Genomic DNA, 19,142 nt, shown 5'->3' on the forward strand with positions numbered 1-19,142 from the left:
CGGATCGATAAGATCACGTTGAATATTCAGGAAGTGTAGCGTCTACCTTAAAATTAAACTTAATACGAAGGTAGTCTCTAAATTTGCGTCGATAGTCGGTCATTCAGAACATACTTAATGTAACTTTTATCATTACTTACTATTATGTAATAAAAATAATTGTGTTTTGTTCTATTTTGATGGAACATGCTCAGTAAATTATAAATATACAGTAATTCATAAATAAATTATAATAAATTTCTTGGATTACCAATGCAAATTATTAAAATAAGTATCTCGCCAAGAGACCGCACCCGTTAACATACGTAACCTACACGATACAAAATTGATAATAATTATTTAATCGTACCCCGTTTCTGTTTTTAAGTTATTTAAAAACTATAATTTATTAAGAAATAATACCGAAACTTATCTTTAAACACGTGATCGTTCGATGTGTTCTGTCGCGTTATATACACGTTATGAACAGCCACAAATATATCACAAAAAGTTTTGTTATATATATTGATGTGTCTAACTACATCCCAGACTGACATTTATTATCATAATGTCTGTATATTTGAATATGGACCCATAAAATATACATATAGACATACTATAAGTTGAATTATATTATTCAATTAGTAGATATATCGACACAAAATGACATTAAAGATATATCGTGAAACTGAAATTACAGCTGTTCTTTTAAACACATTCATCTTTATAAATAGAATTAAACCTTGAATAACTTTGTGTATGTTTTCAACTAATTTCGATAAGTTAGATTTAGAGTGGGATCTGACTTCAATTCAACGACGTATTCATAGATTTATTTATACACAGATGCTCTTTTTTAACTATGAGCTTTATATTTTGTGTATTGTAAACGTGTTTTATTTACGACATAATAAATTTATTTGCGATACAATAACATAACTATTCATTGTATTTAAAATGTTATTAATTAATTACATTTTAAAGGTTTGTTTTTTAAATCACAAAAGAAGGAAAATGTTACATACTAATATTTTTTTATAGCATTGATTAGATTACTTGATGGTAAATGGTCACCAATACCTGTAGACATTGACGCCGAAAAATTCTTTAACATTTCCTTACAACACCAATCACAATAACTAAGATATTATGTCCCTTGTTCCTGTAGTAAAACAAATTATCGTCAAATTATACATATGTATAATAATAAATATTATTACGACGAAAAATTAAAAAAGATGTTTTAATAATCAAAGGGCCATGCTTTAAAGTGGTTGAGTTGGAGTGGATTTAGAAAAAGCTATTAAGAAAGACTCCTCGAGAATATAAAGGTCAGCATCGTTGCATAAAATATTGAGTTTAAAATAATTCCATTGGAAAAAAATAGTCCACCGGTAGATACGGAGATCGTCAAAACTCTTTTAAGATTATATAGTGTTAAGAATTTTCATAATTAATTAAATTAACGAATTATTATATAATTCTACTCAAATAATAATTGTAAATTAAATACATAATATATATATTTATATATATATAAGTGAATTCAAGTGAATAGTTGATTATAATATGAGTAAATATTACCATATCAATAAAGTACACACTTGAAATAATCTACAAACAACCACATTTAACAAATTATACAATATAGGCTAAAACAATACCTTGGTTTTGTAAAAAAATTAAGGTCACGTTTTTCTAAGCAAAATAAAAAAAGGTAATATCATTAGTCGTCTTAATCACTTTTAGTCAATATAGTTGGTTTGGAATTTAATTTAGGTGTATTTGTGTATTATAGAAGAACGCACAGGAACAAATACAATAAGGCGGTCTCTCAACGAGAGCATTCGTTCGTAACTTGATATATTAAAATAAAATATATTTATAAATGAACGAAGAGATACAATAATCACAAACGCAGGAGGTTCCGCAAATAAATTATCTATGGATAGTTCCAGCTTACCAAATAGGGTTAGGAACGCCTTGCAAAAAAAAAACTCGTATTCTTGCCAAGACTCACTTTTGCGTTTAAATATTTGACAATTTCTATGTTTGCAAATGAAACTGCAATAATTCTAAAAGCCACCAACGATTATACAATATCATACATTATTGTGAGGTAATTACAAAAAATTGTCACCAACTTATGCCGCAACACAAAAATTATCAACCCTTTGGAAAAATGCAGATAACGTATATCCGCTTTTTCACATTCGGCTACTAAAATCGGTCGTATTTCAGGCCTTGGCTTACCAACCCCGTCAAACCAGTCGTGGTATACCATCATATATTTTTAAATAAAGATAATTGTAATTTAACAATGAACAGACACCTGAGGTACATACTTATAGGTAATTAACTAAACTTTTTCCTAATAGTATAATACACTGCATGTCACTGTTTATTATACACACGCTTTTATCATTCACAAGAACAGTGGTGTCGTTCAGTTGTTTAACAGGTTTAGTTGTTAAAATATTAGGTCCTTGAAAAATCTATGAAAATGCCGTCTTATACAGAAAAAATCAAACATTTTCTTGTTTTTCATTCAAAAATCAAACATTCGTGTTGTTGTTTGTTGAATTTAATTGAAACGGTACCCGAGCTGTTTTTTCTTCAGGAATTGACGTAAACGTATCAGTAACGTTAAAACGTTAAAACGTCATAAATGACTGTCTTTGAACGCTAATTCCAATGTGGTTTGAGATGAAACTGCTCCCACTACAGCTTTCATTTCATCTTTATCGACTGTCTTTTGCGATCGCCCATTGTTGAGTTTACAGTATTATCAGATTAAAGCGTTATATTTTGGTTTGTTATCAAAAACGTAGTAGACATTCGCGTTCAGTACATGGTCCACACGTGTTAAATTTGCGTCTTATTACATTGGTGCCACGACGAAGAATGTTTACAAAAATAACTCGCGGTTTCACTTTTTCCATGGTCACAAAAAAGTAATTTAAAAAGGAAAAAATGGAAAAAGGTAATCAATAACAACTGATTTTTTAAAAGAAGTAACAACCTTAACACCAAAAAAGACATATTTTAAAATTCTGCGTAGAAAGATAAATACTGATCTTCACAGTACAACACCAATTTCGTAGGTAAGGACCTAATACTGAGCTTAATGAAAAATCCACCACATGAATAAGCAGAAACGCTAGAATAAGGTTTATTGCCCTTCACCGAACGCCACCTAAATACGGTACTCACCGCTCTCCTCTTTTCAGCGTTCTCCAGCGGCACAGTTTGTCCAGGAATAGAGGCTCGGCCACGGAAGATGTCCATTACTTTAGCCATCGCACTCGGACGGCGTGATGTTGATGCGGTTACAGTGTGGTAGTACTGTATAACATAACATAATATAATAATATTTTATAACATAAATATGTATATGTGCTTTATTATCCTCGCATAACATTAAATCTCAAAGTCATGGCAGTTTCAAAGTAAAGAAAATGGCATGAAAAAAGAAAATTCCGAATATAGTCAATTTATATAATAAAAATAGGTATAAAATATAGATTTATCTATTATCATCACTACAGATTATGACACAAAGTCCACCAATGCGTCTGTCCCTCTGTCAGTCTAAACGCGGTAAACTCGAATTACTGAACAGATTTTCATCCTGTTTTCACCGATGAACTTAGTGAGGTTTTGCGTAAATTGACTAAAACGAAAAAAACATGCAGAATTACGATATCAAAGTTTTATGTAGACTCTTATTCGAATAGCTAGGAATACATAATGTTGGAACTTGAAACTTAACCTATTGCCTATCAATAATAAAATCTCAAAGTTTATTATTCAATTTATATATAAAACACCTTTACTAGCTTTTAATGAGCAATTTTCAATGAGTATATTGGGTCACCACTGTCCATAGACGTTGACGCTGTAGGAAATATTAATTATACTTTACGTTCTCCAAACAGGAATATGTAGTATGTATTCCTGTTTGGCGATACAATATCTGATAAATGGGTGTTACCTATCCAGACGAGCTTAAACGAAACCGTACGCCAAGTGACCTTTACAAAAAACACAGCCCGAGTGACAAAACAAAACTCTAGTCTAAGTCTCTTTTACCAGAGTCAAACACTTGTGCGTATTTTATTGTATTTGATTTTTCTACATAGAAATTTCTAGAAGCTTTTCAAACCAAACGTACTAGTACTCTTTATATACAAATATACATACACAACATAGAAAATAAATTGAAATGAAGCTTTCATTTAAAACAACATTATAGTTCTCTAATTTGTCTACAATTCTAGCTCTATTACAGGAAAATAGCATCCTTGTTTATATTTACGTAGGTACTTTTTCCGGTAAAATGAATGATTATTTGTAAACGCGATTATTTATAAATATATAAATAATCACGATCCATTGTTCCGATAACAACTTCAAAACATTACTTTTTTTATTTGGATTTTTACTCAGTATCCAATATATTCTCTCGATTTTATAATGTATTCTATGAAACCGAGTTAATTACCCTAGTGTCGCTGCCAGGATGCGGATGAGCTGAGCCGTCCTTCGTTTTCACGGCCGGTGCACCCGACGAGCTCGGCGAGGCCTCTGGTTTATCAGACTTTACAGATTCCTTACTAGCGGTACCCGATTTTGTCATAATCTGAAAGAGAAATAATATTATATATAAGCCACTGAAACGTAAACACATTAATTCATATCAAATCCCATATATTGTACTTTATTCCGTAAATATATACATTTCATTCTGAAAACTCTCAACATTACAAAACATTTTCAGCATCACTAAATAATTCAATGAGTGATGGATGATGATTCCCGATCAGGACAAAAACACGTAATTTTTACTATTGGTTTACTAGTTTACTATGGGTTTACTAGTACGATGGCAAAACCAAATTACGAAAAAAAAAATAGTTATTTCTGATAGCAGACCATTTATATAAATATTTTAGACTTCATTAAAGCTTGAAACGATAATGAATGAATGGAATAAGTGTTAACAAATTAATATTATTATTAATTGCTTTATAGCAACGGTTTATTTTGAAAAAAGAACAAGGCTAATTATTTTGTTAAATTTCTTTATTTAATAAATTTCAGTCCATCCGTCATTTGATCGCGTCTTGAGCGGCATTATTAAGTTTTAACACTGAAAGATCGAACGAAGAACTTTAAAAAACCGGCTATTTTTAACCAGGGTTTAATCACAGCTTTTAACTATAACCTCATTAACTCGGTAAAATTCCGCAATTTCTATTTTCTTGGCTTCAAAGCAGAAGATGGCGTTGCGCGCTAATAACTACGCAGGTGTTTATTGGCAAGCGATCCGTTTAAATCGCACATAGTAAACCGAATGTAGCTTTGTTACAATAATAACACTGCTCCATAAGATTTACTGTTGTTTTTCATTTCCTGAAACTAGCGAACACCCAAAATATCGAACCTAAGATTAGATTGAATTAAACCTGCACAATAACACTCGGTTTGTGTATATTTTGCTCGGTTTTAGGGTTCCGCGGTCATATTTACAACACTTTTAGGTTCGTTCTGTCAGTCTTTCATATAGTCGTTTTTTTGTCTCTACACTTGCTAACTTAATGAAAATATATTGTTAAGCTTTAATTAGTTAAGATTGTAATCTTTACTTAGACAATGTCGAAACGAAATTTATATATTATATATATTTCATATTTAGGAGGCCTACTGAGGTTTCAGCGTCATTGCGCATTTAAATATTCTGTACGGTACATTGAATAGAAAAAGCTGCTGTACTATAAACTCTACATTTGAATAAAATTGAAATCATGCTACGATTAAATTCTATATATGTGTGTGTGTGAATTCTAAATACCTCAAAAAATATGTATTTTATACTTCGACACACAAATTTACGGATTAATCTTTTAACCATTAGTTTGTTTTTTTTTTGACGTGAATACATTCTGCATTCATTAACAGTTGTCATATTCCAACAAATACAAATTACCTGAACCGCGGCTTTAACTTGTTGCATGATCGATGGTTGTTTCTTGGCATCTCCACGTGGACGAGACTTGAAAATATCGAACAAGGCTGGCCTGCGACTCACCCCGGAGGTTCCTGACAAACAACCAAAACAACATCATAACTAAATAAATATTATATTTTTTAATATCAAATGTCAGATAATTTGTTCTTGTGCCAAGCTTATTGTTTTACATAGATAATAAATATATGTCATGAAAGTACAGTTAATACATTCTTAGTCATATAACACTTACCATGTATTGTTTGTTGATACATAGGATGAGCTTGACCATCGTCAGCTGAACCTCGGCGCTTACGTTCACCGACAGATTGCGAACTTCGTGTGATCGCTGCATCCAGACGTTGATCTACAATTGATAAAATATTTACATTAGCACTTTGGCTATTACGAGATACCGTTTTATTTGAATAATTGAATTATCCATATCTCGAAATAAGTTTGTATTACATTAGTTGCATTTTAATTTTAAATTAAACATCCCATCTTAATATTATATTACTGTGTATAGTTTAATTGTAATAATACTACATAGTTATCTCAAAACGATTTAATATTAATACTTTATATTCATCCTGATAAGTTTTAATCTTTTGTGTGCTTATAAATAAATAAATACATAAGATATTGTTTCTGATAATAAAATCTCTTTTCAAGATAACTTTTATCAAAGCAATTTGTTTAACGATTTTTTCATTAGATTCCTCATTATATATTATAATTGAAATCATAAGTTATTAGAAGCAATTTATAAAGACGAACATTTATTAATATTATTCAACGATACGAAAAAATATACGCAAATATTAAATAATGTCATTAATCTTATATAAAAATTAAAAAGTGTAACCGACACGTTTAATGTCTAATCGCATACCGAATAATACGCAAGCGTGTTATAATTACACGCTTGAATTTAAAAAAAAAACTCTCAGACGTACTAATACCTATATACAGACTAATACAAATCGATCGTTATTTTAATTTTAGTTGACCTACATAAACAGATATGATTTTTATTTTCGTAACTTTGATATTTCATATTATGAAAACAATATGACAATCGAGTTAAAATAATTAATACAATAATTTGAAAGTACATACTAATATATAATAAATACATAAAAAACAATACGACAAATACTAAAATAAATACAGTGCTGCTGATGTAATGGCAACGATGTTTATTTTATACAGAGAAACGCTATGCATTATTCATTTGCATCGCGATTTGTCAAGGCAAATTCCAATCTTAATAAGTGTAAATAATAAATAAACTTTAAATTACGTAATGCTAATTAAAATCGTAATTATTCACTAACAATGCAACTGAAATAGCAATAAAACTTTAATATTTATATCATAATTTTAAACAAACGTATAGAAAATGGTTGCACGTATGTGAAATATTTTTTATGTGACCGAAACGCATTTGCTCAGCGAACATTTACAAGTAGTTACTTTATTTTTAAACTAATAAATTCTTCAATATCAAAGATTAACATAAAATTAATGTATGCAAAATTCATCAAATTGTAACGTATTGATTGAATCGTGCAAATTTTTGCAAACATTTAATTCGAATCGATCAAATCCAAATTTTCTAATGCAAAAATTAGTCATTCCATGCCAGCATACGGTAGTCCATTCCATTTTTAAATTTACAGAAAACAAACTCTTACATATGTACCTTTAAAGTCAATTCCATATTTTAAGCTAAATGCTTTAGATAATGTCGTAGGGCAAATTACAATAAAAATGATGAATCATAATCATATATATATATATATATATATATATATATATATATATATATATATAATTTCTATGTATTCAAAGTGTCTGCTTAATCCCTCACCAATATGTGCAATAAACAAAAAAAGTTTTTTAATTTATTTTAAGATATAACGGTAAATCGGGGTACAGGCGAGCGGGGTACCGAAACTGTTGATTATAGTACAGTCAGAGTAAGAAAACCTTCGTCAATTTTCAAATTCATTCCTTTATCAAGTCGTAAACTCTTAGTACCTTTTGAATCTAAATCACTAAACAGACAACTGCATATAAAATTAAACTAACATAGTATGATAACATGGTTCAAAATAGTGTAACATATTTGGACTAAGTCTAGTGTCATATCAACATAAAAACTTTTTTATGGCCTAATTAGTCATTACAAGATTTAAATTAGATATGATATCTTCTACTGATTTGTCAAAGTCTGTCATTGTCATATATTTTCTTACAATATCTTGCAATCTTAGAATAAAAACGCTTGTAATATTATTCGGCCGTTATTTTAAGCGACGGTTAATGTAATGACGTGACGTGTGATGAGTGGTTCCATCGGCACCGGAAAGTGGTGGTGATTCCTTGACCAGCAAAAGCGGCAGATATACCCTATTGAAAATCTAAGGGGTTTGATGGTGCAGCGGTGAATAAATAATAACCTTAGAACCAAAGCAGCTGTCGTAGAACATTGCCGAAGTGTCTGGGAGGGCTTCAGAGGAACCGTCATAAGCTCTCGCCTTGTTGGATTAATACGACAGCGACTACAAGCTGTGATTCATACGAATGGCGGATACACTCGTTTTTAATAAAAATAAATAAGATTTGTTTAAATGAATAAATTTTACCATAATTACTATTTATTTTTACTATTTTATTTACTACCTCCGTCCTGCGGTTTCACCCGCGTTCCCGAAGATTTTATGTTTTCCCGGCATTAAAAGTATCCAATATGTTATTCCAGTACATATTCTATCTGTGTGTAAATTTTATCCAAATCCGTTTAATAAATTTTATGAGAAAGAGTAACAAACATCCATTCATACCTCAGAGAAATCAGCCAGATCCATAAACACAAACTTTCGCGTTTATAATATTAGTAGGAAGTAGGATTACTACTATGCACTCTCTTTCATAAGAGACAAGACAATGTCCTAATCTCCGATGTTATACGAGCATTCACGAAGGACTATGAGGTTTCGTGAAAAGTTGTTAATTATCATACCGATTGACGGCTTCTTCTTATTATTATTATAGCTTTTAAACGCTATTATACTCTTTGCTAGATGCGACCTATAATGACATCGCGACGCAATATGTCATACTCAATCGGTAAAGCAGGTTATCATTCATACTGAGCACACGAAAATAGATCTTAAGGTGACGAACCTTTTCTTACCCCGACTGTACATCTTATAATTCGAACATTTAAATAAAAAATAGAGACAAATATCGATATTGATGGTCAATTCTTCTCAGGGACACAAATCAATATTGTTCGGGAGCATGAATATATTTTCTCTTATTTATTTTCTTTATGATATCTTAGATGGTTGAGGAGGATTGGATTTAATTCGGACAAACTCGTTTGTCGTTTTGTCCAACCAAATTTGAAGTATGTAGCATTATCTACATTTATAAATAACTTTAACTTGAGTATACATGTTGTGTTTGTACAATGTGTTTTTTGTCATAAGTTAAACATTGACATCGCCATCTTCAAGTCCTAGATAAAAAAAATATAAATTGCAAATTTTGCCGACGACAATATCACGCTTTTGGAAAAAGCTCAAACTACTATACTCGCCCTATAAAACGTCATTTTTGTAACCTTTTTATTAAAATACTTTAAAAAACGATCAGCCTGATCTAATCTATGATGACTTGTTATAGACTAAAACTAAGAATATATAAAAAAATATAAACCTCTTTTTTGTCGTCTTTCGTCACTACTCCTTCGTACTTCTTTATCCTTTGTAGGTTTTTTTGGTAACTCTTTTTCTTTGCGTGCGATTTGTGATCCCCATGTTCCAGAGCGTTCTCGTACTTTTTCCGGCTGCGGTTCCGGCTTTTTTTCTTCGATTTTTTGTGAAGTAGATTCAACTTTCGCCACCACCTTATCGTCTTTAACAACCTGTAAATTATTATTATTAGCATATTAGTTAATATGTTTTCCATATTTCACCTGCCTTTTATGTTGTTGTATAAACCACAGATATATATATGTATAGCTATCCTTTGTACATATAAAGGTAAATAACACAAATTCACTATGAGTGCAAACATACAAAATTTGCTTCAAGAATAGGCGAATAGCGATATATTTGTATCGGCAATAGATTGATGATGATTGATGAAGTTAAAGATAATAAAATTACTATTAAACAAAAATTGTTTTCTGACAATTTTATATAGTAATTACTTAACTAGTTAAGAAAGTAAATTCGGTTTGATTCATTGTTCATTACAGCATTGATTTAACGCAATTAATGTTGTTTATTTTATTAACACGCAATGAAAATGAGTGCAATTTATAAATTGCAGTCATTTTCATCGTCGTGCATACATGCATAAGCGTATGATGATTTTATCATTCTTCTTTTAAATGTAGCAAATAGTGCTACTCGCTGTGTTATCATACTGTGAGTAATCGTAAATGTTGATATAGTAGCAGAGGAATGACAATTTTTAGGATGCTTTTATTTTGCCACATTTTTCCATTGATATAATTTAAACAGAAAATAATCGTTATGACGAGACATTTTATAAGAGTTTCCCATGGATTACCAACAAAATATAATATGATTTTTTAAAAAAAAATTCCGGACCAGGAACTAGAAATAAATAGAACGGAAGTGTAGCGTTCGCAACACTAAATTTCTCTTTTGTCTATTGAATGATCTGAAAAAGTAGTACACTTGATTTTCAAATAGCTGCAAAGAACAGTATATATGTATATATCTGTGGTACAGACTGTACTTAATAAGTATACCATTTTTGATACGTGAACTTACTTGTTTAGTATCTGCCCTTTTGACCCAAATTTCTTCGGAACTGGGGAGAACTCCGTCCACTGTAGATCTTATTTCTATTAAACTACTATCAAAATAATTTTTGTCACGATGGAGATTCTGTCCTGTGAAAATAGTCCTTACACTCGGCCTTTGCTCTTCAGGTCCCTTTGTTCCAAAATGCACTGTGTGCGCATTATTAACTTGATTACGAAGTGCCTGCCTAACAATAGGCGACATCTGCTCCGTTTTTGTAACCAAAAATTTATGTTTCGCTCCCATAACAGTGCGTTTTTCAGAATCATCATCATCTGAAACATTCTCTGCGTCGCCAGAATGCACTGTTTCGTCAGCTTTTATGATCATATCTTCCTTATCTTTCTGGTTTGAAAGAGAATCGCTTATGGCTAAATAAGTGGTTTCTAAATTTGTAAGTAAAGAACCATTCGATTGTTTCACACAATCTTTCTTTTCGTCGTCTTCGTCTTCTTCGCGACATTGTGATAATCTGCGTCTTTCAGTAAATGAAAAAGGTGATGTAGAGTTAGAATTACGACTGGATAAATTATTACAATGATTCATAAAATAATGTTGAAAGAAACTATCAGTTTCAGGCGTGTCATTGTCACCTTGAATAATGTCTTTTAAAGCAGCTAAAGAAGTTATAGTGTTGTAATTAAGAGCGTTTACTAATTCTTCACTATCCGTGGAATTTCCAGATTCGGGCTCACTATCTTCTTTATTTGCATTTTGTTGATCTTCGTCTCTAGTCATTTCGGCCTTTTCAGGCGCCATTTTTTTCTTCTTCTCATTTTTACGATCTCTCTTTTTTGATTTCTCTTTCGAATCCATTGAACAGAACCAAAGTTAATGTCGGCAAACTTTTTTTACATTAGCAATTAATCACATATAGTCACATGGTAAATCTTCTCGTGCTTCACAATTTATGTGATTTCGTAACAAATTTCACAGTATTGTTCAACGAACTTATGACGTTACGGGAAAAAAGTTTTTAGAAAAACATTTTACAATTCAAAAATAAATGATTTGATTATGGTCATGACCTCCTCGCCAAATATACTGTAATATTTTATTGTATGTAGGTCCCTCGTCATCTCTTCTTTTAAGTAATCTACAAAATTAAGAAACTAAAATGACAAAAAAGATGGGATATAAAATGCGCTTATAGTCAAAACCACCGCTTAGTTTAGATACCAGTTACAATAGAAATATTTTACTATGGTTTTGGCACAACAAAACAGTAATTGCAAAAAGCTCTAGTTCACCGTGCCAAATTTCAAATCAATATCACTTGTTATTACTAATAGCATCGACTGAAACAAGTGAACGAATGGACAACAAAAACAGACGAACAAACGCAACAATTTCACCAAGACGAGATAATATTCTACCTGTAGATGAATGCATAAATAGGCATTGTACAAAAAATTTGATAATATGATTCGAATTGTTTATAAAACCTTAGTTTCGATAGTCTGTCGTTATCAAGAAATTTAATATTTAAATATAAATTATCGACGTGTATTTTAAAAAAAATCAATATGTGGGTTTCGGTATGATTTTTTAAGCTACATTACATTTATTTTAATAAATAAAATCGATTATCGAAAAACGTATCCCACAAAGGTCGAACTAACGTCACATGATACGACATGCGTGACCCATAACAACTGAAACATTACTATATTACGTGTATGTTAATATTTAATACATATTCATGAGATAAGACCGGCGACGGAAATAACGAGATTGTCCAACAATATTAAAATGAGTCCTAGTTTAATAACTACTTAACACTTAAGTACAAATATATATATGTGTCATCAAATGTGCACGACCAGTGTTACCATTTATACCGTACCATTCGTTATATACATATTTCATCTTCACATTTCGTAATCGTCTATTGACTATTAATTCTAACAGTGACCAGAATAGTACACTTAAGATTAATGAATGGTAAATTAGCAAGGACGGTTTTATCGGCAACGGTCGGTACTATTGTCGACTGACAAACAAACATCTGCACGACGCATACCGATACACACTTAATGAGAATAGGTCAAGTTGTTTATCGTAGATTGTAATAAACATATCACAAATTAAACGAAGTGAAGACATCATTTACATCACGCGTTCTCGTTTATACATATTTAAAATAACTCAATTAGACTCGTTACGTGTTTTCCGAAATTATTTACAAGTTACAATTTTTATATTAGCAAAAATTGTAAGCGTTATCTCTGATGTCTCTTAATTAGATCTAAAATTAAAATTGAGTAGCGTTTGTCTTAACGATGATTAATTTTATGCAATAACATAAATACATTTTATAAGAATAAAAGTCTCATATACCCTAACCTTACTTAAAATACCTAGGCTGACTAGGTTACGAATGGTCGATCTAAAAAATAATTTGAAATAAAAAAAAAAACTCAATTAATCTCAATTTGTCAAGAATAAATGTTTAAATCCTTCATCCTTGTATTAATGGATTCGTAAGATCAAGTCATGTAAATTATTTTATGATTCTAATATAATAATTGTAAATGGAAAATCCTACGAATAAATATTATGTTTAAAATACAACAAACTAATTGGAAAACATTTTTTTTAATGCACAATATATTGCTACAGAACATTTATGAATGTTATTTATATAGTATAGATACCCACAAAATTTTAATATTACGTAATTATTTAATATTTTCTTTGCTATCAATGTTGTACATATTACTATGATAATTTATAAAGCAAATCGATCGCTAGTGATTTAGGTAAATTCTGTATAGTAGCAGTACATAGAAACATACTGCCAAAACATCGATGACATCACTTTCCATAAATAGTTGGATAGTCGTTCGTAAATAGATTTACATGAGCCCAATATCAATTCAATCACTTGTTACATTACTCAATAAGATTTCTTAACGTCTCTGAATACGGAAAAGATTATAATTAAGTGTAACTCATAATCAGATATCTTTACGTGATATAAGTATATCAATTACTATATGATAACATTATTTCGATAACACTGATATTTTATTAAAATAATTTACCACTTTCAAATTGTACGGTCTATATTGGTATATTGTATATTCGTAACGTATGGTATTTTGTGAAATGTTATAATACGGAAATACACATTTTACATCTCTCTATACAGTATAGTACTACTACCCACATTTTCAAATATGCACACATATTAATTTTTTTCTTTTATAAAACGTTTTATTTTCAAATCATATTTGTGTCCTGTTTATTGCAAACTAAGAAACTTAAAATCAAAACCGATATCTTCACATAAAGAAAATTAACATACAGGAACTTCTTAGATCTTTACCTAAATATAGGAAATCCAAGTTATGAGTTATACACTGAATATTTTTTAAACCGTAATTAGTAGATTTTTTATAATTATTTTTTTATGGTCAACTAAATTTTGAGTAAAACATTATGAATTTGTATGTTTCGAATATATATACTATATGTTTTAAATATTATTTTCATTTTTCTTATTGATTATGCACAATAAGCACTAACGCATGTGAATAAAAGCAATCATTACATTGATGAGAATACGAAGAAAAGGTACAGAACTGTTTGCCTATTTATATATTGATCTAAGCACTAATCTCTATGTTGGAGATGTGGGACAGACATTATTCAATAGATAGAGTAGTGAATAAAGGTACAACCCGCTTCCATATGTACATATTAAAGCTATGGAAATATATAGTATTGAAGCTTATTAATCAAGGCAAAGTTTGAGATAAACAGTTTGACAAGTTATTAAAAAAATATTGAAGTTACAGAATAATTTTTTTTTTATCAATATTTGTGTAAAAAATTAAATAACATGGCATTCTATTAATCTAGTGGCTTATGATTCATATCTCAGCCATCTGACTGTAGGAGAGAAATAACTACAAGAAAATTAATGAATAAAATGGACTTCATCTTTGTAGAAAGTGTTCATATTGAGACACAACATTTTAAAAACTATATACAATACACTTCTTTGGGGTAGACCTGACAAATAGAAATCAATATATATTAAACAACCACAGCTATTAGATTTCTTGATAACTTTTCTGTTGCAGCCTTATACTTGCTATATTAAATATTTGCATATATTGAATACATTATAGAAACCAAGTTTTAACCTCAATAAACCTTATAATATGTTACTATAACTGCTGATCAAAATATTAAAAAAGTATTTTTTAACTTGAATCTAAAAGAAGACAACTATTTTATTTCATTTTATGAAATTTATAATAATTATGTGACATATTTTTATTTTAATGAAAATCTATTTTTGAATATGCTATCTTGTATGATAATATATGTAATTTCATTTTATATGTGATTTACACATATAAAAGCTCCATTTTCTTGAGTAGTATGTGGTAAAGTAATGAAAGAAGTAAACAACTAATCAGTCTTTTTTAAATGAGTATATGATACGAAAAAACTAGACTACAATTTTAAAATATCAAAACCTAACCATTTTAGTTATAAATAATTATGCAATATTAGTTATGTTAGTAAATAATGTCTATCCTAGTTCCTCGAATGAAATAATTTAGTAATCAAACAGACATAATATACTTCAAAAATAATAGATAAATATCAAAATTCTAGCATATATAACTCCCTTATATGGCCTATATAACTTAACTTATTAATTTTTAATTTAAATCATTTACTACTCATATAGTATATATATTAAATATTTTATGTCAGGGATTATGGTGATAATCGATGACCACTAAGCCATATACTTTGTAAACCCTCTCATTATATATTATGAGCAAAAAGTTTATCTAGATTTATATAATTACACACATTTGCAACACTTTTTATTATCATATTATACAAAAACATAAGTATGCATGTATTCACAAAAATTAAACTAATCAGTTTATGATACTAAGTAAATTTATTTGATGTCATTTTACAATAACTCTGTTTAAGTTTTTAATAAAATTTACATTTTAACAACTTACCTTCACCTATATTAATGCTAGTCAGTTTTAATATTTAAAAACCCTAACTGCAAACCTCACACAGTGTAGAATAATTGGCTTCTATTACTTTATGGCTCCCTACTACATGCCATTGTCATTACCATAGCCTTGACCCTCGCACATCTATAAAAACCTGTCTTATTTTTGGCCCTCTTGCCACCTGGTGTTACATTTAGCAATCACTGCTTTCTTTTGAGCTTAGGTCTAAGCTAGTTATTAAAATCATTAACTTACTTCATTACAGAGAATGAAACTTCTTAATTATTTTATTAATTGAAGGTAGTAGTATATTACTGTATATTGTATTTAAAAATTAAAGCCTTTTACCAAATGTCATGATTAAAAACAAGATTTTAGGTTTTTATACAGAACATTGATTTGATTTGACAGCAATGTTATAATTGATTTAAACAATTTTATGTATGTTTTGAAAATAAATGTTAAAAAATATTACATAATTGTAATGAGATTGTATTTCTAATTACTTTAAAAAATGGATAAAAAATTTAAATAATATTGAATCATTAGAAGCGTATTTTTATGTACCTATTCATTGTCATAATATTTTAATGAAAACTTAAGGATTTAATTGAGAGAAATTCGCGATGACGAATTGAATTATCTATGTAACAAGTTAACTATTTCAATATTTGCACAAATTTAGGTATTAAAGTCATACGAACTACTAGACCTATAAAGTGGTTGGGATTAAAATATTAACGAAGGAGACATGACCATTGAAGAACAAACCATAAAAACATCAACATCAATCACAAAATTTAAGACACGGATGCACATTAACTGGTTGACCACTTTTTCACTCACTATATAAAAATATTTTAAACTTGTATGACAGTTTGATGTGTACAACAATAAAATTAAAATATGGGTAAAACAGTCACTACTTCAAAACGATTCATTTCACTTGACAATTGTGATTATATTTTGTGATTTGACTTGAGTTATGATGTGACGTTTGATTTTAGTCACTGTGACGTGATAATTCTATTTTATCTTTTAAAAGATTTTAATGCGACTTCTTTTTAAATTTATTTTAATAATATAATATTTATTTCTTTTTATTTTACATTGTAATACTTCATAATTGTATATGAAATTATTTATTATAATTTGGAAAAGGGTAGAACAATATATCTTTATAAAACTAAGTTATTATAAGAAATTACTACGTATTCGATTTTAACATTTACTAATTTAACTTATTGTCATCATATGAGATAACTTTAAGTAAATTTAATTAAATTAATTCTCGAAAAAATCATGTTACTAATTGTGTAAACCTAATTTTCTTGCGTGAAACGGAATGCGAATATTTTATGTGCCACCAGCTCCAGCGTTAAAAAGATAGAACTGAAAGTTAAAGAATAAGTTATAGAAAAGAGTTACATCATTTTAGCTTATTTAATCTGAAATTATAAGGTTTTCCAGCTCTGACAAACCGACAAAACTAAAACGGGTATCGATTTGTCACTGTCGATTATTTCATTTTTTTTAGTAATATTAAGTAGATATCGCCCACGGTTTCGTTTTAGAGGTTGGTCGTCAAGTGTTAGGAATGAAAAAATAACGAGTTTAACCTTTCCTGAGAAAAAGAGTTTAACCTTTCTTCATCCCAAATTTCATCAAATTCGGTTCAGTGGTTTGGCCGTGAAACAGTAACAGGCAGAATAACTTTCGCATTTATGATATTACTATAGATGAAACGTAATAATATAGTAGCAATTAATAAAATGGTATATATATTTAATAAGTTTTTTTTATGTTAGTATGCAAATTAAAAAAATAAATGGACTTGAATGTAAATTAATACATACTGTTGGAAATAACTAACGACACAGAAATGTAATGGCTTATTTACTGGTTATAATAAGCATCACTTGTCTTAATATTTTTGGTGATTTTCCTATTTTTACAAACAACATCAGAAAGACTAGGCATTTAAAAAAAATACAATTATAATATGTAACTCATTAGACTGCTGCAAAGAGACAAGCGACTAATGACTAAATGAAGCGTCGCTTGGACAATAGGTCAATTTCAGACCAATAAATCTATCCCACGGTAACGATATCTTCAGGATAAAAATTAACATAGGTATGTGTTATTCCTGACTGTGCCAAATTTCATCCAGAACCGTTCAGTCGTTCTGGCATGATTAAGTAAGATACATCGATCCATCCAAACTTTCGCATTTACAATATTAGTAACATAAGATAGAAGATATGTGAGCTTTTCTTTTATAGTTATAATCGGGTCTCCACATTTTATCGGTATTTTATTTGTATTTGGTCAAAAGAAACCAAAAATTTGACAGATTGTCTACTTGTATACTTACAAAGATGATTTTTTTAAATCATTAATGAACAGTACATGGCCGAAATAAAAGGGTTAACAAGAATACTTACTTTTTCTATTCATGTGTAAATTCACCACAAAGTTACTGCATAGTTTTATTTTTATTTTCTTTTATTATGATAAACAGTTAAAAAAATTAAATCAATATAGTAAATTATCATATATGATTAACAAAGAGTAAAAATATAATAATATTAGTATCACAAATAGTAAATTAAAAATATATAACACCAATTTATGAAATCGCAAATAATAAACAAATAAGAACTAGGAATAAGAAAGAATAAGGCCCGAAGCTATTAGAATACATATGTAATCATAAAATATTAGGAATGCAAGATGATCTTTAGTATCGATAACAAGATGTCTTAATACCTACATACACACATTCCAGACACATCGATAACATTAATATTTGGTAGATTGTGGACAAATAATATAGGTATGTCCTTTATTTTTTTCGAAAACTACTACCTACAGACGGACAGACAGTAAACAGACTCTAAAAATATCAATTTACATTACGCAAGTCTGTCGACTAATGAAATCTTATATGAGCGATATCGATGATATTATATTAACTATATTTAACGAGGAAATGCTACTAGCATCCTTGTCAGCAGGGCGTATTTCCACCGCCACGCGGACATGATTTGTGCAGTACCATTTAAATTATGATTTGTATTTAATGCGTATTTAAGTCCTTAATGTTAATCATAAAAAGTAAAAATAATTAAATTAATATTACCATAATGAATAAACATAAAATGTGATAGTAGGTAACCGCTGAACCACCTAATTATTTTTACTAACAGTATTTTTAAAGTGTCTATATCTACAATTTATTTTTATAAATATTATGATCAATTTTTGATCTGGTCTGTTGTATTCTTAGAAAATAAA

General features: G+C 29.3%; 1 protein-coding gene across 5 annotated transcripts in view; it reads right to left on the reverse strand.

The window, feature by feature from the left end:
- The window catches only part of LOC113401309 (uncharacterized), a 71,632-nt gene extending 54,781 nt beyond the window's left edge, over positions 1 to 16,851 (reverse strand). Inside the window, exons 1-7 of one of the 5 annotated variants that reach the window (XM_026641167.2) lie at positions 16,614 to 16,851; positions 10,810 to 11,792; positions 9,722 to 9,929; positions 6,243 to 6,356; positions 5,969 to 6,081; positions 4,484 to 4,621; positions 3,193 to 3,324 (exon numbers count right to left, since the gene is read on the reverse strand). In XM_026641167.2, coding sequence (XP_026496952.2) covers positions 3,193 to 3,324; positions 4,484 to 4,621; positions 5,969 to 6,081; positions 6,243 to 6,356; positions 9,722 to 9,929; positions 10,810 to 11,658 — 1,554 coding nt within the window. In that variant the 5' untranslated portion in view covers positions 11,659 to 11,792; positions 16,614 to 16,851. Of the gene's footprint in view, positions 1 to 3,192; positions 3,325 to 4,483; positions 4,622 to 5,968; positions 6,082 to 6,242; positions 6,357 to 9,721; positions 9,930 to 10,809; positions 11,793 to 16,598 lie in introns of all 5 variants that reach the window. The other 4 variants (XM_026641184.2, XM_026641179.2, XM_026641173.2 and 1 more) reach the window with 4 other exon arrangements.
- Positions 16,852 to 19,142: the final 2,291 nt, after the last annotated feature.

This window comes from Vanessa tameamea, chromosome Z (assembly GCF_037043105.1).
Source record: "Vanessa tameamea isolate UH-Manoa-2023 chromosome Z, ilVanTame1 primary haplotype, whole genome shotgun sequence".
In the NCBI taxonomy this organism is placed as follows: domain Eukaryota; kingdom Metazoa; phylum Arthropoda; class Insecta; order Lepidoptera; family Nymphalidae; genus Vanessa; species Vanessa tameamea.